Below are 22204 nucleotides of genomic sequence, written 5' to 3'. Positions count from 1 at the left end.
AGAAAAGAGACAGTGTTACAGAGCTGTGAGGCCCTGCACTGATGCAATACAGAGAAAAGATGATGAAGGAATCAGGAGAGACGGAGGAAGAGTGAGCATTCTGGGGAATGTGGGTGAGCAGCCGGTGGAGCCGTGTCTCTGCCTGACGCTGCTGCTCAGAATAGCAGCGTAGCCTGTGGTTGATGAGGAAACTAGCTAATATTCACTCTCTGTGGCTGAGAAAGTCAGCTAATATCACCCCTTCCTCTTCACTCTCTTTCTATCTCTCTCTCTGTCGCCCCAATTTTTTCATCAGCCCCTCTGAAGAGTGAAGGATGCAGAGCAGTAATGTACGTCTGATGTTTGGTGAGAGTTTGAACTGAATGACCACAGAGGCCTGGTGCCCTGAGGCACCGTTTGATGGTGGTTTTGTCACCAAGCTGGAGACTGTCATGTTAATTTATCTTTAAACTCGCTCAGGACAGATACGGAGAGAAAAGAGTAGAATACAGTGTCCTTCACAAAATGTTTGAGCTCAGATCCTGGCACACCTTGTTACATGGGAAATTCACTTAGGCGTGAATAATAGTCGGAGGTGAGTCACTAAAGAAAAGTCCACTCATGGTCAAACTTACTTGTTTGCTAAGGCTTTCAGCCACATTCATGGCCCTCCTTAGCAGATGGAGTTGTCATGGTCACATGTCATGATTTAGGATGGAAATTCCAATACCTAAACCATCTCCCTGACAACTAACTACAAGCAACTCCATCTGCTGAGGAAGACCAGTAGATGTGATTGAAAACAAAACGTAAGATGGATTTTTTATTGATTGTTTTGTGAAACACTTGTTCTCATTCAATCTATTGTATTTCCTGTGTGTGAAATATTGCTGCTGCTCTTTTCACTTTGATCATTATTGTTTTATTTCACAGAAAATTATCATTTGTTAATGCGCTGCCTCATCTTTACTAAACAAAGGAAAGCTAGAAAAAGTGGAGAAGAAGATCGTGTAGTCTGTGATTATATCCAAATTGTTCTTTATCTTTATTTATGTTCTATTAATTTATTTTATTTATATGTATAGGGTTAGACAACTTTATGTGAATCTCTGCATTCTAAACTTAATATCTGTGTGTTATGTGGCCCTAAACATTTTCACAATAAAAGCAAAATACTATAGTGTCCATAATAACACTACGCTAAAGAATCCATCATTGTCTTAAAATAGCATTTTGGACCCCTTCATTTACAGTCACAGATTAATTAGTGGTGATAGGCCATGTAAAACATTTTCTTTCCATTGTGCTCTGCAGCAAACTGGATGCCTTCATCTATGACGCTGCGGTGCTAAACTACATGGCGGGCAGAGACGAGGGCTGTAAGCTGGTCACCATTGGGAGTGGCAAAGTGTTCGCATCCACGGGTTACGGCATCGCCATCCAGAAGGACTCAGGCTGGAAACGAGCCGTGGATCTTGCCATTCTCATGCTGTTTGGAGACGGTAAATTGAACCATAGGTTTAAATGGTGTCCTATTTTAATTGTAATATCTGGGCCTTTATATTATTCCATTACCTATGGGGTATACAACTCTAACAACCTTATTAAAGAGCAGCAAAACTCATCTTCTCGATCTGTCTTTTTTCAGAATTTTTTAACCTTGGCTTGTTTTTTGTCTCGGTATAAAGAAAAAACATTTTTCTTCAGGGTTGAATCACTGTTACAGAGCTTAAAACAGTACATTATTATTCAGGTTGAGAATTACAAGTGAAGCTATACCCTCATCAGAATAACAATGTGAGAGTCATTGAAGTAGCTTTGAAGGAGCTGTGACTCAGGAGGTGGTCTGGTTGCTTCTTGTGGTGATAACCCATCAACCTGCTGCTGAATCACAGTGGTCAGTGAGGACTCCTGAGTCAGGGTGGCAGATTGCAGTCCTGAATCAGCAATGAGGTACCAGCAGTTCCAACAATGTGACTGCTTTAGTTGTAGAAGTGAGACACTGTAAAGGCTGTTTGAGCAGAGACAGGGAAATATTGATGGAGATAGATAAAAGGAAAACTGTAGATGAGCTGACTGGTGAAATACTGAAGTCTCTGGAGTTTGTTGATACTTGTGTGATTGACTTGTTTCTTTAGTGACGATTGTATTTCAGGAACTGGACCCATGGACGGGTAAATTAGTCACTAACAAGATATGAAAGTGTCTGAGAACTTTCAAACACTTTGCAATGCTCCTTCTGAACCTGCCAGTTTGGAATGGGCTTTTTGTTCGGCCTGTGTTGATGCCGGTTGAAGTTTTCTTACAAAACTGAAACTGTGGTGGGGGCTGTCACAAGGTAAATCTGTAAACTATCTGTTCCCCATTCCAAATGAATATTTAATTTCATAGGATAAACCTACTTGAAGGGAAAGATAAAAGGATGAAACAATGTCTAGTTATCCCGCTGCTAACACACCCAGTTGATCAATATCAATAACTCCCACAAGTAAAGACTCATAGATCAATGCAGACAGTCTGTGGTACGGTGACCACATTGCTTCTACGTGTCAGGTTGGTTATTTTCGGCTCCAGCAGTTAACAAAGGTTTATCATTCCCACCGATGAGAATCTATATCTTTCATAAAGATACTCATCAGAGAGATTCTTTTTTACCTCTGAGAACCGTGATGTCATGTTTCAGGAATCGTTTGGTCAGTGAGCAGAGCTTTCATACAGCTTAATCTCTGATCTCCATCTTAACCTGCTCTGGAGTAGGTAAGTTCAGCCTAAGTAATAATGTCGATTTGCTCAGATAAGAAGTGAACGAGCTTCGTAGGACTGAAAACTCTGAACTAAACCTGAAGTCATTCAATAAGTGCAAATCCTGCCTGGTAGTACAGGCATCTGCAGAGTCAATTGTTGTGAACACATCTTTTGTCATGATCGATATTCCTGGTTTTGAGTAGTGTAGAGTTGTGAGATGTTCTGTCCCACACCTCAGAAGACGCAGAAATAAAAGCTGTAAAGTGAAGTCAATGATTTAGAAAAGAACATAAATATTTTAAACCTTTTACCTCCCCCGCTGGTGGAGCAGCGCAGGAGTGGACCACTGTGACAGCTCATGACCAGCACATTTATCTTTGTAAAAATTATTACTTCAACACTGTGACACCAGCTTATCAATTCAACAATGTGGTGGTAGTATTCCTTGACTGCACCAGGACCATATAATATAAATATTGCTGAGAGGTTGTATTCTTGGGAAAGCAAGAAAAAAGGACACTAAATGCACCACAGAGCATTTGTCTCAATTTGTATGTCCTTTTTTTTTTCTTTCAAGCCCCAGCTGTTGTGTGTTTTGGGAAGTGACCGAAAAAAGCCAGCAGGGCATGTGGCGTCACAGTGAGAGAATGACGAGTGCAGTGATCCATGAGCACTTCTGCATCGAGCTGCTGCCTCTTTGTGATGAGAGGAATGAGCGTTGTGGTGGTTTGGACACTTGGTACACTTGGCACTTTTTTAACAAGGTCAGTTTTTAAGCTACAGGCAGGAGTCCTCCACGTTTGGAGATGATGCAGTGGAGGAACATCTCCCCTCAGGCTGCAGTAACTAAGTGGGACAACAAACGTTGGTTAGACCAATACCTCTCCCTTGGCCCTACCCCTAGATATGAAGTGCCTTTCGTTGGTAGTGTGCCCCTCCAAACGGAGCCACTAGGGAGACGGCTAGAAAATCTTCCCCTAAGAAATGGAACACCACTCGGACAGATTCATCTGTTGATCAGTACACAGTCAGTCAGAATGTTTACATCGGTCATTTCAATGGAACGTGTGTCCTGTCCATAGAAACTGCCCCGCACTGAAGACGTGGGTGGGGACATTTTCTTCAACCTTCATATACGAGACACAGGAGTAACATTACATCCCTCGTTATTCTCACTCAGACTCTTTACATGCTTGTTTTGATAGCAATCTTCCTGAGATGTGAATTGAGAGAAGGCATAACTCTCCACCTCCAGCAGAGGTACATTGTGCTCCATACTGTTCAGCACATGCCAGATCATATATTGTGGAGCATGTTGAGACACACAGGTGTTCATGACTGTGGCTGCATGAGTTTGTGTTCCACAAAGATCAGTTGTGTCTGTACAAATTTACCAAATGGAAGTTAAGTCTCATTGTTGTGTCACCTGGGCACATCATGTCAGACATTACATCCTAGTACTTCATGTGGACTGTTTGGCTGTCAGCACACATATGTTCTTCCAGGTTTAGATGTCAGACTCATCGATGTTTGCTCATATCTGTCACATCCTGCTAGAGTCCACATATGAACATGATGTAAGTCATATGTGCAGAGGCAGAGGGTCAGCAACGGCCGACTAACTGGAAAATGATGTCATGGTATCTGAACTGACACAGGATCAGGAGGGAAGAGAGGGAGAGGTTAAAAATGGAGGAAGAAAGGGATGATGATCTTGATGTTGAAGAACAGAGGAAGGAATAGAAAGGACCGAATAAGTATCATTTCAATTACAATTGAATAGATTCCAATGATTTGCTTTCCATTATTGATTATTTTTTGTATTAATCCAATTCTTAAAGCTCCAAACAAGGAACTTTTCATTTCCGTTGATTTGAGCGCCCCTGTGGACAAAAGTGGTAGTGTTTCCACTGTCACCTGTCGTAAAAACCTAGGCCCAGACAGCATGTCAATTTGTTTTGGAAAGAGAAAAAAAAAGGTAATGTATCGTGTATTGGGAGTGCTGGTCTGTACGGGTAAGCCTTTAGCCTAGTGCGTAGCCCAGCTAGCTTCCCATGCACAGTTCCTGTTCTTGGTTTTCTGGGATATCTGGGTTCCCTGGAGTTGAGCCAGAAACACATGCATCCAATTTTTTCCCTTCACGAGGGAATTCATGTTTTCATTTGCTTATGTTTGTCTGTTTGTAAGCAGGATTACACAAAAACTACTCAACCGATATCCATGACTTTGTGAGGAGGTGGGCGCTTGATCCAAGGACAAACCCATTCAGTTTTGGAGTGGATCCAGATAAACACCCTTCTAGTTGTGACTGTATTTTTTCCCTGTGTTCTTTTTCTGTTAATTTGTGTCATAATATGTCAAAGCACAGGTGAAACATTACATCAACAAAGGCTCTCTGAGACAGGTTATTTCATCTTTGTCCATTGAAATGCAGCCATCAAAAAACTTACTTTGTAAAGGAACAGTTCATCAATTTGGGAAATACACATTCTCTCTGTGTCATATCTTTGTCTTAAGTCAGGACCTGGTGACTCGAGCTGCTTTGATTAGTTTAACTTCCTTGCTACATACGTTTTCCATCTGTGAAAAAAACCACCAGCACCAACTGAAATCTGGCTTTTGCCTGCAATGGGAATGGATACAATCAGCATTCACTCACAGATCAGGTAAATATGGGGTTTAGTCAGCGCTTCAGGTGTGTGATGTGGAGTGTGTGACGTCGAACATGACGTACCGGTGGAAAAAACAGAAAGGCAAACTCAATTGCCTTTTCTTAGCAGGTTTACCCGTGTTTAAAAATCCCTGTGTATATCCAATAACAGGTTATATCTCATTGGTTTAATCCAAACACAGAAACAAATGTAAGATTTTTGTCTTGTTATCACAGTGATGTTGCCAGATGTGATACCATAAAACCTGTGCCCATCGCTACAGCCGAAGACGCTGCACGTAATTTTTAGCGAATTCATTTTACTCAAACACTCATAGACAAAACAGTGTTGCGCAAGCGTTAGTAAAATATATAGTCCCTTGATCTCACACAGACACACAGACGCTCAAAAAAAACCTCAGACAGACCACTGGTGCAGATCAAACAAATCTCTCTGGACGTGTCCTCCTGCCTCAGTAACCCCTCCCAGGGATATGGAACTGAGGGGGACACATTTTAGGGCGGAAACGCTCATCACGTGACAACATACACTTCCTCCCTGAGGAATGTCTGATCCCAGAAGGCAGTTGTGTTTTTCCCCCCACAAAAAGGAAGGGTTAGGCTTGCGTAAGCAATTCTTAATGAGGATGATCCTCTGGCGGCATTTAGTCAAAATAATGCAACATGACATGTGTTGCACGTACATGAGACCTGAGCTGTTTTTGGCATCAACTCGCCGTGTCATAAAATGTGTCCTCTCTTTTTGTACTCACACTTAAATGCTCAGACACCCAAGGGAGAAAGCCCATCCAAGTGTGCAAGTCACACAAACAGTTACATCAACACATCTAAGCGTTAACCTGCGTTTCTCCTTCCTCCAGGTGATATGGAGGAGTTTGAGGCCCTGTGGCTGACGGGCATCTGCCACAACGAGAAGAACGAGGTGATGAGCAGCCAGCTGGACGTGGACAACATGGCAGGGGTCTTCTACATGCTCGCGGCCGCCATGGTCCTGTCATTCATCACCTTCATCTGCGAGCATTTGTTCTACTGGCAGCTGCGCTTCTGCTTCATGGGCGTGTGCTCCGGGAAGCCCGGGTTCACCTTCTCCATTAGCAGAGTGAGTGGGCTCATACTTTATTTTAGGTCTGACCTTTGTCCTCCTGACAGACAGATCACAGTAGTATTTGTTTTAAAACCAACTGCTCTGGTTGAGTTGTATCAAATCTGTCAGGGGGATACGATGACTCACCTGACTTACCTGTGGCTTTTTTATTTAGCACAGCCAGACAGTTGTAGCAGCCTGCACTGTTCAGAAATACCCTAGAAAGTTGGCATTTCCAATTTTTATCATTTAAATTAAAGACCCACTCAAGTAGCTCATCACACCCTATAAAGCTCATCTTTATTCCTCAAAATTACATATTCACTGAAAGAATTTCCCCTGTTGGTCGTAAAATGACTCAAATAGAATTCTACACCTTCCTACTGATCTCCACCCACAAGTTGACAGGATTTGTTTCTTAAATTTGTGACATCACAAACCCTGACTGTTGGAATTCATTCAGTCTGTTATCATACCTGGATTTTGATGACATAGTTGTAAAATTAACCAAATAACATACATGATTCGATAACTTTTGTGCATTCGTGCAAATGTATAACTTTACAATCTTAGATAATAAGCAAATATGGCATATTGCATTTTAATCCCAGACTATTTCCTTAGAATATTGCCCCCTAGCTCTGAAATGATATACAGGGAGTATATGAATATGAAGGATCAATATGGAACAGCAATCCAGCTAGTAAAATATGTTTGCAGGACTGCAGCTAACAGCCGGATAATGGACATATAATTTAGGCCAAAACTAATGAACTACAACATTAAGGTTGCAGTTTGCTCTAAATTAATTAGTTAATCAGGCGTTTAAGTGTTTATAGCTGTTACAAAAACAGATGCAGCTGGCTGTCATAAAGAGGCGTGAGATGCTGTCTTCATTAAAATGTTTGGATATCAGCACACATTTTGAGACAGTCTCTCCCCAGAAATATTAACAAGCAATGTGCATGTTTATACAAATAAATCAGTACAAATACAATTGTGGTGTAAATTAAAAAGGGATTCCTGAGAGCGAAGCCCAACCTTTTCTATTGTTTCACCTCAACTCACTTTCAGAACGGTACAACAACAGTTAAACAGTGAGGTAGGAGGGATTCAGACGCTGTTCGACCCTCGAACAACCACTTCAGTTGAAAGCATACTGACACCTTAAAGATTCAGTGTGTAGGATTTAGTGATATCTAGTGGTGATGTTTCATTTTGCAGGTGAATACCCCTCACCTCACCCTCTCCTTCCAAACATGAAAGAGAACCTGGAAGCCTTCAGTTGTCATAAAACATGGTGGCCTCCATAGAGAGGACCCGCTCCTGATGTAAATATAAAGAATTATAAGGGGCCCATTCTAAGGTAAAGAAAACAACAATTTTTGCAATTTAGATGAAACACACTTGTGAAAACATCACTATGATTATTTTATATTGAATTTCTGCCAATAGATCCCTTTCACCTAAATTTTACACACTGGACCTTTTATGTCTACTAGTTTTACTTTGATCAAACTATGTCACTAACCATTCTGGCTTCATAGGGTTCAAGAGTCATTTAGAATGGGAATGGTTTATGAAAGCATCATTACCTATAAATAAAACAGGTAACAAGTTCATTAATTCCCCTCTCCACATTTAAAATAGTGCAATGAAAAACCTAAAAGGACACATGCTGTAAGAACAAAGGGAAATGACACATCTAGCATCTTGTTTCATTTTGTGAGCGCCAGGATATTTATATGTTGACAGATGGAACAATTAACCAGTTATGGGGTAAGCTCCAGCTTTAAGTCTTTACCTTGTGCTCACGCTCCTTATGTGTGCGCTTGAAACAGTTGCTCTTAGATTTTCCTCTGCCCTTGGATTTTTATTCACTGCGCTCTGTCAAAATTCCCCTAACCCATACAGCGCCAGGTGTAGTGTTAACAAATGAAATTGTTCGCCCCTGTGGGGGAGAAATCCAAGAGCAGACGTTTAGTGTTCACTAAAGAAGCATATGTATTGGCAGATGAGCACAGGAAATCTGTCCAAGCAACAAAATATTCTAGTGCAAGTCATACAGTTTGAGAACAAGCAGAGCAAATCCAAGCACAAGCAGGGGTTGTTTGAGTGCAAGCATACATTTTGAGCGCCAATGTAGTTTTAAGTGAAAGCATGAAAAAATCTGTAGACGTCCTGCTCTCTAACTGAAAGGCCGCGCTCTTAAATAAAGATCTCCTGAGCCTCAGTCCCGGACACAGTTAAAAAAAAAACTCATTCTCTTTCTAAAATCCACCAAAGCTCGTCTCGACTGAGTTACAACTACACTCAATGGGTCTCTTAACAAGGTCTCTTTGTGTTATTGATGCAGACTGCTTGGGATCCATATGAATAATCACTTGAGGTGCGGATAATTTGCATAATGTTACATTTTAAGAAAGGGGGAGGGGTGTAGATGCATAAAAATTGTCTTAGCTATCATTTGTCTGAGAAAAGGACACCAGAGGTTATGTGTTAAGGCTGGAGGTTGTCTTATTGTGCCATCATTTTACACTTGCTCAGAAAAACTCCACACGATATAAAAGATCTGACCTTGAGCACTTCAGAAACACGTTTTTTTGTTTTTTTAGCATTTGAAGCTATAATATTTACTTTAAAATGTATTTTTATTAGCAGCATGGCAGGGAAAAGAACAGAGTAGAGATCAGTGACAACAGACAGACATGATGTTGATAAATTTAGACACGGCATGAAAAGGAGGAACTGGGGTGGAGGCGGGTAAGCGGGTTGCAGAGGAAGCAGGATGGGGAGGCAGCTAAAGCCGCTTTAATAGAGAACCCCCATATGAGATTCTCAGATGATATTCTGAGATAGTTGACTGATCTTGACTTCATGGACTTCCCAAAACAATACTATGCCCAATGCCAAACAGAGTGGTTTGGTGTGTTATCTTGTTGATGACATATAAACAGTGTCCTTTTCTTCCATTAGGCACAGTTTCTCTTGAGCTATTTAGCAAGTTATATGAGTTAGCTGATCCACATCTTCAATTACATTCACAGTTTTAAGTTACTGTGTTGGTGGTTCTGCCTTATTCTGCCTGTTTTTTTAAATTATCATCAAATATTAGACTTCTCTTAACACAATATCTACCGTCATATTACTAAAGTACAGAACCTTATATGACCTTTTGAATGTTTCATTGGTATTTTAATAGGGGATGACTGAAATATGTTGTTAGACGACAGTTATTTTTATTATATCTCTTTGTATACTGAAGTGCAGTGGAAGGACAGCCCACCTCTCAATATCATTCCTTATGTCATGATCCCCTTTGATATAGTTTGCCTTATATATTTTATCAATTCCTCTTGTTATACAAACCTCATTATGTTTTTTTTCAAATCCTCACGTTATATGTTTTAGGGCATAAAGTCAAACATCCTAAGTTGATTGATTATTTTATGAATACGTGTCTAGGTCGTCCGGATGATGTGTTCATTCCGAACTTTTACTCTACTTTACAGTCTTTATTCTGCCTCATGGCTTGCACCAAAAGCTCTATCAGATAGTCGGGGAAAGACAGCAATTCTGCCCGGTGGACTGTTCAAATGATATACCATCACTTAGACATTATCCTTGAATTTAGTTTAATAAAGATTTATAAAGTACCAGAAAGCCTTAATGTTTGCAGCTTTGGCAACAAACAAGCAATCCTCAGTTGAAGATCTCTTTCATAGTTTTGAGGTCTTCGACATCGAATTTATTATTTAATTATCTGACAATTGATTTTACTTCTAGAAAAATGGCGCAGGGATCCGATACATGTTCTTCTTCAATTTCACACTCTCTTACTCTGTTCAGGTCCTTATTATTCATGCAAATAGTCAATTCTAGCACAGCTGTTATTAGGTAATGAATAGTGAGTATAAAGTCTTTTTTGAGAGATGCAGTTCTATCCAAATATAATTTAAAGCATCAGCAACCCTTTAGATTCCATCTATTAACTAAAATATTTTGTCAAGCAGAGATTAAAAATTTTGATAAAAATTTTTTTTTTTTAACTGTTAGGTGGGTGATAAACAAGTGTCTTCTTTCTTTCTCACTTCCTTCCTTTCTAATATTCAGTTTTAATTACCCTAAATAAATCTAATGACTATAATTGTACCCCTATCTCATCAGATACCTCTTTTAAAATGAGACATATTCTCGTGCTCTGTCGTGATTCATCTCTGTCATGTCTGTCTGAACCACTTTAATTTCTTCAGTTACTCCGGTTTTAACTATGTGGACTTTCTGTGAACCCCATAAGTCTCTCTCTCATGCTGGGCTGCATTGTCTGTCGTGTTGGTCTACATCCACAGCATCATCTCATTCAGCTGCTCCTACACGGCCGTCACGGTACTTCCCTTTGTAGTCACCGTCATCTTGATTTCCTATTTATTCATATCCATGCCTGCTTCATTTACTCTCCTGTATACTCTTTCAGAAGTGCTGTAATTTGCCTGTATGCCTTGTGTCTCTCCATCATCTTGGTTGCATAGTCATTTTCAAAATTAAGTTGCTTCCCATTGAGTTCAATCCTCTGCTGCCATCCTTTCTTCAGATCTACTCCATCAGGTAGTGTGAGAGGATTTTTCAACAACTCACTTATAAACTCAATGACTGATCTACCCTTCTTAATAAATTCAGAGGATATTTCTCAAAGAACTGTTCTCTAGCTCAACTGTCTTGTCCTGCATCTCTGTTTTTCTGTTTCACCTCTGTCAGCAGTATGTCTCTCATCTCAAAGCAGCCATCCTAGGTCGGCTATCTGCATCTGAACCTCAGTGATACTTGAGTTTTGTCTCTGCAACAGAACTTAAATCTTTAAACATAATGAAGTCCTCTTTCACAGGTTTCTTGATATTGAAAAGGAGCATAGCGCAGATCAGTCATCAAGATCCCACCTCATATCATGTTTAAAGTCTTTTTAGCCCTAATGTCAGGCCCTCGATCAGTGCATGTTGAGAAGCTGTTATACCTTCTCATGAGTTACTATCTTTCTTTATTGCTGCTCTTGTCCTATTCCTCTCCCTTTTTCTTGTCCGTCTTGAGTTTTTCAATTTCCCTCCTCTAGCTGATTTCACTGCTGTTTTCTATTAAAAGGTGGAATAGACTCTCAGGAGTTCGTCTTGATGTCACGCCACCAAAAGTCAAAACTGTAATATATTTATGCAAAACATGGTGGCTACAAGATCTACTCTCAGCTCTAATGTGCTCAATTGTACTTCCACTCTCAGCTCTAATGTGCTCAATTGTGCTTGTTGAATTACAACGTCCATCTCAAGTGCAGGCATGTTTCAAGAGTGGTGCGATTACTGAAGTGTGGTCCTACAGCCAGGCATCCTTTCCACATTTCCACATTTGGTTTAACACTCAAGTTGTAGTGCAAGAAAGAAAAAATATTCAAGATTAGTACATAGTATATAGAGAGTGGATAGAAAAGTGATGGCAATAAAGAAGGGCTAATGAGATACAGATATGAGAGGTGAGTTATGATAAAAAATAAACCAGTAGCAGGACTAAGGCAGAGTAGAAAAGAATAGACACAGAGGTGTGCAAAAAACCTCTGTTCTATTACCTTTCACTGGAACCAATGTAGCCATAGATATGGAGAGATAGATAGACAATCCCATTGTGGTGGCTGCTGCTCACCTGAGCTGGAGATAAAACCCACACAAAGAGAAAAAAGCGGCATAAAAGAGAAGAGGGTTGTGATTAGGGTTGCAAAGGAGCGGAAAATTTCCGGTACATTTCCCGAAACTTTCCATGGGAAGTTAAGGTGGGGAATTTTGGAAATATTCCAAATTTGAAACTTTCTATGAGAATTATGGGAATTTATGAGAATTATTGGGAATGTATGTGAATTATTGGGAATGTATGGGAATGAACTGTAAATTGGGGGTAATTTAAACAAACTGGATCATATCCAAATATAAATGTAAATATTTTTGTTTTGTCATAAGCAGACATCCATGCAAATAATACAATTAAAAAACATGACATTTCAACAGATTTATTTGAGTAGAACTTTAGTTTTATTTCTTGTATGAACAATTCTTTAATGAACAACAAAAACATTGAGTAGCCTCTTAAATGGTCAATGAAATGAAAAATAGCTTACATTTAGCACCTATTTTTATTTAATATTTCCAAGTTAAACATCAATACTATTATAGATCAAATATATTTACCCCATAATATTATCAAAACTTACTTGACTTCAGATAGTCCTTGGGCTCAAATGTGTGGCTTCAATAGTCTTGAAATCAGATGTGCATGTGATGGAGGAATGCACAGTGCATGTAGGGGGTGTGGCCTCAATAGCCCTGCAGTAAGCAGTTTGCTGTGTGCATGTGATTGAGGAGTGCACGTGAAGTAAATCTGGTTGTTTTAGCCAAGATTATGCTACAATATATTTTCCCCAACTATATTTAAGTTCCCTGTTGAGGGCCAACCTCCTATTTTGTAAATTTCAGATTTATTCCCGTTAATTCCTGTTAATTTCCGTTAATTCCCGTAAATTTCCGCTAATTCCCGTTAATTTCCGCTAATTCCCGTTAATTTCCGTTAATTCCCGTTAATTTCCGTTAATTCCCATAGAAAGTTTCCAACTTTGAAAATTCCCGGAATTTTGCAACCCTAGTTGTGATTCAGATCCCAGACTGCAGCTCGGCAGTGGGGAAAGTGACTAAGAGACGGACGGAAACTGTTTCTGACGAGTTGACACCTTTTGAGAAACGTTGGCCCGCTCGCCGGCTGGTGGGTAGCGTGTCCTCGACCTTTCGGGTTTGGCTGTCGCCTCAACCGCAGATTTCCTCAGCGCCCATTTAAACACATTTGATTGACTTCACTCAAGGGCTTTCCCTCCGCGTTTGAGAAACCCTCTGTTGTCAACCAACAGCAACAAACACATTGTACTGATGAATAATGATATTTTCATGTATATTAATGTTTGTGTCTAGAATAGAGTAACAAACTAAGCCTGTGGCACCAATGTCAGTTAAATTTACATAAAATTGATTCAGTCTATTGATTGGTGGTCAAACTACCACCCTTGCATTATAATTTAAGATTTTGATGTCCTTATGCCCCTCTCACTCGTTCTCTGTGTGCTGAGCAGCAGCTATGAGGCTCCATGTTGTTCCCCAGAGGAAAGACATTCATGAACTCCCTTATAACCGTTTAATTGTGTGCAAACAAAGATTCTGGTCAGCGCGAACATGGCAATGCATTAACCTCTCTTTCTGTCTCTGTTTCCTCTCTCTTTCTCTCCCTCTCTATCTCTCTTTCTCTGTCTGTTTATGTGTCTGTTGTTTGACTTTGTCTCTCTAACATTAACTCCCCTCTGGTTCTTGACTCTTACTGCTGCCGCACATTTTACTTGTTGTTTTCCTCTTACTCGAGCTTCATACTGCAACTTTCACTTTTCGTCTTTCTTCCTCCCATTGCCTGTCTCACCCTCTCTTTCTCTCTCTACCTCCCTTTTCTCTTAATTTTCACACTCCAGGGTATCTACAGCTGCATCCACGGGGTACAAATCGAGGAAAACAAGTCAACCATAGACTCACCTTCGGCCACCATGAAGAAGAACATGAACAACACCCATTCCAACATCCTGCGGTTGCTCCGCACTGCTAAGGACATGACCGCTGTCCCGGGCATTAATGGCTCTCCGCATGCTGCCCTGGAGTACAGCCACAGTGGTCGTGAATCAACTCTCTATGATATCCAGGAGCACCGGCGCAGCCTGGTGGGTCACCCTGTAGATTGCAAGTCAGCACCGCCGTACATGCCAGAGGACAACATGTTCAGTGACTACATCAGCGAGGTGGAGAGGACTTTTGGCAACTTGCCCCTGAAGGACAGCAACCTGTACCAGGACCATTACCGACACCACCACCCGGCCTCGGCTCTGGGTATGTCCGGCCCCCCGCCTAATAGGCCGCGTAGTTTAGGAAGCACTAGCTCATTGGATGGGGGCATGTTTGATTGCGACAGTTTAGGGGGAGGGGTAGCGCCTATCTTTACCACCCAGCCCCGGCCCTCCATGACTCACAGGAATACAAATAAATTTGACCTGATTGCTGGCCACACCCCTGCGGATTCCAGCCAGGTTGGGTTCAAGGGGAGCAATGTATACGGCAGGTTTTCTTTCAAAGGAGGCGCATCCAGCACGGGGCTCATCGGGGGTCATGAAAGGTACTGTGGTGGGGGTGGGGGAGGCTCAGGGGGTGACGATGGGAACATTCGCTCTGACGTATCGGATATCTCCACGCATACTGTCACCTACGGCAACCTGGAGGGCAACAACAAGCGGCGTAAGCAGTACAGGGACAGCCTGAAAAAGAGGCCAGCCTCGGCCAAGTGCAGACGGGAGCAGGACGAGATAGAGCTGAGCGCCTACAGGAGGAGACCCCACCACCACACCGTCCACCACCACTTTTCTCACGGTCCCCTGGCACACCGCACGGTCTCACCTCCCCTGGAGCGGAAGAGGGGAGGAGGAGGGGGTAATTCTTCACCTTATGTATTCCGCAAAGACAAAGAGAACCTGAGGGAATTCTATGCGGACCAGTTCCGCTCCAAGGAGGGCAAGGCCAAGTGGGAGCAAGAGGGAGGAAGTGGAGGAAGCGGTGTGGGCGGCGGTAGTGGTGGTGGTATCTGTAAAAGCTTAGTGCCTGTGGAAGACTTCCTCAAAGGTAAAGGCAAGAAAGCAGAGTGTAAAGTTGGGCTTGGCTCAGTGTCAGCAGGACAGCAGGGCCATACCTGCTGGGAGAAGGGGATTTCTGGTCTAGGAGGGGGGGGCATAGCAGGGGGAGACTGGGAGTGTCGTAACTGCCACAGTGTGTGTCACCATGGTGGTGGTGTCGGAGGAGGCAGCACGTGCCAAGCTAGCGGAGTTGGAGGGAGCAGCAGTCGCCCCACCTCCGCTACCAGCAAACGCTGTGATTCCTGTAAGGTGCAGCCGAGCAACCTTTACAACATCAGCGAGGATAATAATATGGTGTTCGCTGGAGAGAAGAGTAGCGTAGCACCCAGCCAAACGCAAACTCAGGCACAGCGCAGGAAACTAGGGCCGGGTGGGAGGGTGTTACGCAGGCAACACTCATATGACACATTCGTGGACCTTCAGAGGGAGGGGGCAGGCCGCATGGGAGGGGTTGGTGGGGGTATTGGGGGACAGTTTGCCCAGCCCCGAAGTGTGAGCTTGAAAGACAAAGATCGCTTCATGGAGGGGCCCAGCCCTTATGCTCACATGTTTGAGAGGTACTCTGGTGACAGGGAGTCTCCCATGTTTGGAGGAATAGGTGGGGATAGGGCGAAAGGAGGCTCCTCTTTCAGTCTGTTCCGTGGAGGCGAAGGTGGGTTGCATCGGCGGTCGGTGGGGGAGAGAGACCAAAGGGAGAGAGATAGAGCTATGATGGGAGGTGGGGGCTGTGGTGGTGGTGGTGGTGGTGGTAGCAGAGGGGCCGGGACTTACTCCTTGTCTAAATCTCTCTACCCAGATAAGGTGAACCAGAACCCCTTCATCCCAACCTTCGGCGACGACCAGTGTCTATTACACGGTGCCAAACCGTACTACGTCAAAAAGCCACAGACGCAGCAGCAGCAACTTCTCAACAACAGCCGAGGAGGAGGAGGGGACTTCCGCGGCTCCATGGGAGCGACTTCCTATTTGCCCGCAACCGCCACAGCTGGGGTGATGTCCAATGTGGCCCCCAGGTTCCCCAAAGAGCTGTGTCTGGGTGGGGTGGGAGGGCCCATGGGGAACCACCACGGGGCCAACAAACTACTGCCTGCAGGCAGGGACACATTAGGTTTGGGGCAGGGACAAAGACCCTTCAATGGTGCCAGCAATGGACACGTTTATGAAAAGCTCTCCAGCATTGAGTCAGACGTCTGAGGGAGAAGACGAAGGAAGAAAGAGAGAGAAAGAAGACGAAGTGGGTGAAGAAAAGTAGGAGGCTGGAGAGAAAGATAAAGAGAAAAGAGAAACAGCTCAGGTGGATGACCTTTCTGTGTGAAGAGAATGAGGAGACACCATACTGTGTGTGTTGTTCTCACTCCACTAAACGAAAAGAATTTGGACGATGCACAGAGGCCACTACAGGCTAAGATGTTGTGAAGCTGCCGGGAGACAAGTTTTAATGGGAATAGAAGATTCTGGTGCTGCTACGATGCTTGGACAAAGATGGGGTGGAGGGAGGGGAAAAACATGAAATACAAATTCCAGTCTCTTCACATGCTCATCGTCTTTCCCTCCCTCCTGCAGTTCCTTAACACCAAAACAAAACATTTTGTTTAGCAACAGAAATACAATCATGAATGAGAAATCCACACTTCTGTTGAAGTAACAGGGTAAACTAATAATAATTGTATTGATAATGTTGATAATATTATTGAATATTATTCTAGTGTTTACTGATGATTGGTTTGGATTGTTTTTAAGTTTAATTCATTTATTTAAATGGTTCATGTTACATATTTGTATGATGTTAATTCTTTCTTAGCTTTCCAACATCACAGGACAATGGTCAGTACAGATCTTTTTGAGGTTCCTGTAATTTGGACTCTTTTGGATTCTTTGCTATAAATTCTTCATGTTTGATTTGTTTTTTTACTTTTCTTATTTTGAGTGCTGTGACGTGTATGTAAAAGGCATGACTTGCTGAGTACATTTAATGTACTTTTGATTTTTTTCCAAAGCAGGTTTTTCTTTCAGCTGCAGAAACAACATCATCATACTGATTTGCCATTTGCTCTCATTTTTCTGCTTGGCAGTAGCAAATGGGTCTCGCATTTTGAGCTGGATGTGCCTTAAAGGATCAATACTGATTTTCTACACTTAAGATCTCTTCTGTTGGTCGGCAGATCCACTTACAAAGAATTAGTCAATTGATTTGAGTGAAGAGATAACTGAAAAAATCTGAGATGAGAGTAGAGTTTCACGAGTGTCATTTATCATGCTGTTCCAGATGTTACAGGGAAGTAAAACACAAAGACTGTTGCAGTCGAGGAAGTTTCATTTCCTACCTTGACCCCCAACTGTAAAAGTTACCAACAGCAGGATTACAAGGGTTAAAACCACAGTGCCATAATAAATAAACATTCCTGCCCCCCCTCCAAAAGTCAGGTACAACAGAGCCTGCTGCTGTATGTGAGGAAATGATGCTTTAGAAATAAAATGTAAACGCTTCTTCTTGTACTATTAACTCCAGATTATCTAATTGCAAGACAGTTTCCTTTAAACCATTTACAAAATAAAGCTCAACTAGCTTTATCACTCCTCACCTCATCAGAGCAGATGATCCAGGACCCATTAAATACAAGCACATCACGTTAAAAGTTTTCAACGGGCCTCACTCCATTGATCGTGACAGTACCTGGGTCCAGGACCTGGACATCTTGAGGGACCACGGCAGCACACAGCCCTAAATCATCATATCATCATGTCGTCTTGCAACTCATCATAATCTGTCTAACTCCCCTCTACTGTACATTGTGTCATTTCTTTATTCTTTATTAAAAAAAATGTGTTCTCACCACAGGGTGAGCAGGGTAGTGTCCCTTTGCAGTGTAAAAGAGCAGTGCAACAATTTGGGAATACGTTTGAGCTTTTCTGTCTATGAAATAATCTCTATTAACAGATTCTGCATGTGAATAAAGAAAATCTGTAGGTGGGGACAAGGTTTTTGGGCCCTCAAGTCTATTGGTTTCTGTTTTTAATTTGACCAATCAAGTTTGAGCAGGCTAACGGATGTTTAATTGATCTGCATTCATATGCAGAAAGATGTTAATACGGATTAGCCATTAGCCATCTACACCTAAGACACCTATAAAAAGTTGGAAATATTCGATGTAGGGATATAAAAGTGGTGCCAATCATCTCATCTAACTCAAGAAAATGAATAAGCGTAGTTCACAATGTGTAACTTCTTAAATTTCCCAACAAAAAAGCTGGCTCATTCAGTTGTCATTTGTCCCAAAGTGTTGCTCGGCATTTTCAGCAAACAGAACACACATCTCTGTACTGTGACCTTGATTTCTGCCTCAAGTCGACAACAATCTGCTCAACATGCTGAGATTTTGATGAAGGAAAGAATTTACCCTCAAGTCCAAGGTCCTGTGGATTCATGTGTCGACTGCAATCGGTGAAGAAGAGGAATAAATAAGAAGTAGGTTTTCTAAAAAGCACCGTCTTTGTTAGTGTGGGGCTCGTGGTTAACTTGGGTCAATAGGCAGCTCCCCAATCCTCACCATCACCTCTCTGCTCGAACACATCACACAGACAAAAATAAACCATTAAGATATTGTAAGTTGATATTTAAGACAATTATTCTCCAGTTTTCAGTTATTTATTGTCACTTAAACTTGACTTTAAATTGTCATGCTGAACCAAATTTTTAATATCTAAGCACAATCTGACTGAATGGATCTGACATGAAGTTTGTTGTACATCCCAGTCAAAACTTCAGTAGACTTTCCTTCTCTTGGTTGACAAGTCAGTATGTATGATACTAAGGGTTTTGTAAGGACTTGCATGTATACTCTTAGTTCTTATTTCTTTATTTCTGTTTTTTAAATCTTAACTTTTAGCCTTTTAACAGGGCGCTTTTGAACGATATTTGGAGTTTTATCAATTTCGTTGGTACTGATGATCCATGTGGTACTGTAAGTGTGCGTGTGCGTGCTCGTTTGTGCAAGAGAAGACACAAATCTTTAACAGTCTAAATTTTTGGTTATACTCAAATGAATATGGCTAAATTGAATTAAAAGCATTTCACTAGGATAGAAAACATTTTTATTGTTAGTGTTATACAAAGATTGCTTTTCTTGATAGTTTGTGTAAATGCTTTTTTAAACAAGGTTGAGGTCTTAATACATTCATTGTCACTGAAGAAGCCTTTTTTCATTTCTACTTTTTCTTGTTTTTATCCTTTGAATATATCTCATTATTTCTGTTATTGTATGTGCCTGAATACATACGCTTGATTACCTCTGTGAGTGCTCATATGGAAGAGAGACAGAGTGTGTGAGAGAAAACTGTGTTATTGTATGTATTATAACAGTTTGTAAATACTTTACCTCACGCTCATGGACTTTTGATAAAAACCTGTACAAAAGGGCAGAGAATAAATCTATTTGGGATAAATCTTTGATTCGTAGGTTCCCCTTGCAAAATTGCTTTTGTAATGTCAGGCCAGGATATGTGCAATCAATTCTTATCACAGACACATTTTGATAAGTCGAGCTTTGTTGATGTGTTTTTATTTTCTTCTTTGATTTGTCAAAGACCTGCTTGTCTATTCCTCAAATGAAAAATTGTAAAGCACCACCATTAATTGGTTCGCATAAAGCACAACAGATTACTACATTTTTACAGAGGTTGTTTCTTTCTTTCCTCTTTGGCTGCATCCTCTGATTTTTGGTTTGTTTTTTGCCAGAGGTCGAACAACATCCCTGAGCTGTACAGATTGTGAAAAATGTACATACGACAAAACTCTAGTTCACCCTCACATTTTTTTGTATGGAGAGAAATTACTTGTGTGAAGACAGTATTTCAGATTTGATTGAATATTTAGTAATATTGAAAATGAGATTAAACACAGTCAGTGTGAAAAATAAGTGCTGGGAAATATTATTCTTCTGTCTCTTTGGAATAAAAGTGTTGAGTATTAATAAAAAACAAGAACACTCCAGACTTTGATCATTTGTCTTGCTCTTGTCTAACCCCCCCCCCCCCCTCTGCCATTTTCCCCAGACAAGGGTGAAAACATGACCTCCTTGTCTGGGGAAAAAATGGCGATCATGCAAAAACTACTGAATTGATTTCCACAACTTGTTGGAAGGATGCAGTATATGAATCAGCGAAGACCCGTTATATTTTGGTGCAGATTCAGATCAGGCTGCAGATCCAGGAATCATGTCCTCTTTCTTTAACAATGTGAGGTGGTTATTTAACATCCTCACTATTTAGCCAGGGAATAACTCTTGGATCTTGATGTAAAAAATTAGGCATGTTTAGACAACTGATATCTCTGAATGTGTGAAATTTGGTGCAGCTCGATTGAATTTGAGGGACTGTTGGGCCTTGGCGGAGGTATAAGCTCTATCATTTGTTGTGTCCACAGGTTGCCCGAGAGAAACAGGACTTTCATGTGTCTCCTATTTATACTTGACATTCAAGTGCACCAGGGTCGTGTTGTAACAGATCTTATTAATATGCTCCATAGGTCATCAGAGGATCAGAGATAATGGCTGCCGCTGAGCATCATCTTCTACATCTTCTTTCACTGTATCTTTTTTTTTGTTCCTCTCCGTCTTCTTCTAAGATGCATGAGAAATAAAAGGTGCATCGAGAGGGAGAAGAGAAAAGAAATAATGAGAGATGTATTAAGGGAAAGGAGAAGTGATGCAAACTGAGAAGCGAAGATCAAAGCCCCCCCACCCCCACCCCCCCAAAAAAAACGTCACTCCTCGGACTCCCTCTCTTTACTTTGAAATCCTCGTCCAGCAACAGGAGTTATTTAAAGAAGCCAGCAGGTTTGAAAATGCGTATAGATTTGCTGGGAGAATTTCAATATCTGTGCTCCCGGATGCTGACTAAGAAGAAGGTGAGGCTGTAGAAATTAATCTTTTAATCAGTGTTTTTTCCTAAAATCCACTCTCTGGTCTTTATCTGTTCTTTTCGTTCACTCCACGCACCAACCCAACAACCCTGGGATGCATTGCAACACATGTAACTACTTCTCGACAATTAACCGTTACCTAGCAACTGGCTCTTTTTCCAGCGATGGGGAGGGAGGAGGGGTGAGTGAGGTTGGGAGAGACACAGAAAGAGAGAGAGAGATTTATACAGTATTCCCACAGCATCTTAACTGGATTGGATGCAACAATGCATCGACAATACAATACCAAAATGGAAAGTACAGCCTGAGCTCAACGCCCACACATAGCAGCATGGAGAGGAGTGAAAGAGAGAAGGAGGGAAAGAAACAGAGGAGGAGGATGAGGAGGGGGAGGTTGATGTACAGATTACAGTATGAAAGAAAGGGGGGGGGGGGGTCAGCAAAACAAAAGACAAATTAAAAAGTGTGCAGCTGCAGATTGAAAATCTGGAGAGAAAGAGCGGAGAGGAGGAACATTGAGGTATGTGGTGTGGATGACAAGTAGAGTTGAAGAAGAGGAGGGAGACTGGTTGCTGTAGAAACACTTGGCGAACTTTTAATGAAGGCATAAAGTTCGATGCCTGTGTGCCCACCACATGTACACACACACTCACACGTGATCATCATGTGCAAACAAACAGTATAATTATGTTGGCAGATAACAGGCACCCCCCGCTGGGCCCTGTGAGGACCGAGCCCTACCTCAGCGGAGCAAAAACAAAAGATCAAACCTCCGTCAATCGCTGCACTGTCACATGTGATTACAGGAGCAGACAGGCACTGACACCCAGTGGTAAAAACATGGCAGCCTGCGGCAACTGGAGGGAGTTCAGGCTTTTTTCAAGTCTATCTCGAAACAATACAAACATGATGGTGGTCGCACACAATGAAAACAGTGCAATCCTTTTGTCTGGAGCTTCACATGAACGTCAGATATACTTTGGAATATATTTTCTTGTGTCGCTTTATTCCCCATTTGCCATTTCCAAAGAACTTTTCCATTGAACAGTTTTCCACTGAATAACC

General features: G+C 41.7%; 1 protein-coding gene across 6 annotated transcripts in view; it reads left to right on the top strand.

Moving 5' to 3' along the window:
* grin2bb (glutamate receptor, ionotropic, N-methyl D-aspartate 2B, genome duplicate b) overlaps positions 1–20217 on the top strand; it is a 102997-nt gene extending 82780 nt beyond the window's left edge. For 4 of the 6 annotated variants that reach the window (XM_020083744.2, XM_069530460.1, XM_069530458.1 and 1 more), the window contains 3 exons: positions 1294–1481; positions 6256–6494; positions 14017–20217. In XM_020083744.2, coding sequence (XP_019939303.1) covers positions 1294–1481; positions 6256–6494; positions 14017–16413 — 2824 coding nt within the window. In that variant the 3' untranslated portion in view covers positions 16414–20217. The remainder of the gene's footprint in view (positions 1–1293; positions 1482–6255; positions 6495–14016) is intronic. The other 2 variants (XM_020083745.2, XM_069530461.1) reach the window with 2 other exon arrangements.
* The last annotated feature ends 1987 nt before the right edge of the window (positions 20218–22204 follow it).

The sequence above is a fragment of the Paralichthys olivaceus genome, chromosome 8 (genome assembly GCF_024713975.1).
Source record: "Paralichthys olivaceus isolate ysfri-2021 chromosome 8, ASM2471397v2, whole genome shotgun sequence".
Classification (NCBI taxonomy): Eukaryota; Metazoa; Chordata; class Actinopteri; order Pleuronectiformes; family Paralichthyidae; genus Paralichthys; species Paralichthys olivaceus.
This window is presented reverse-complemented; position numbering and strand designations above follow the sequence as displayed.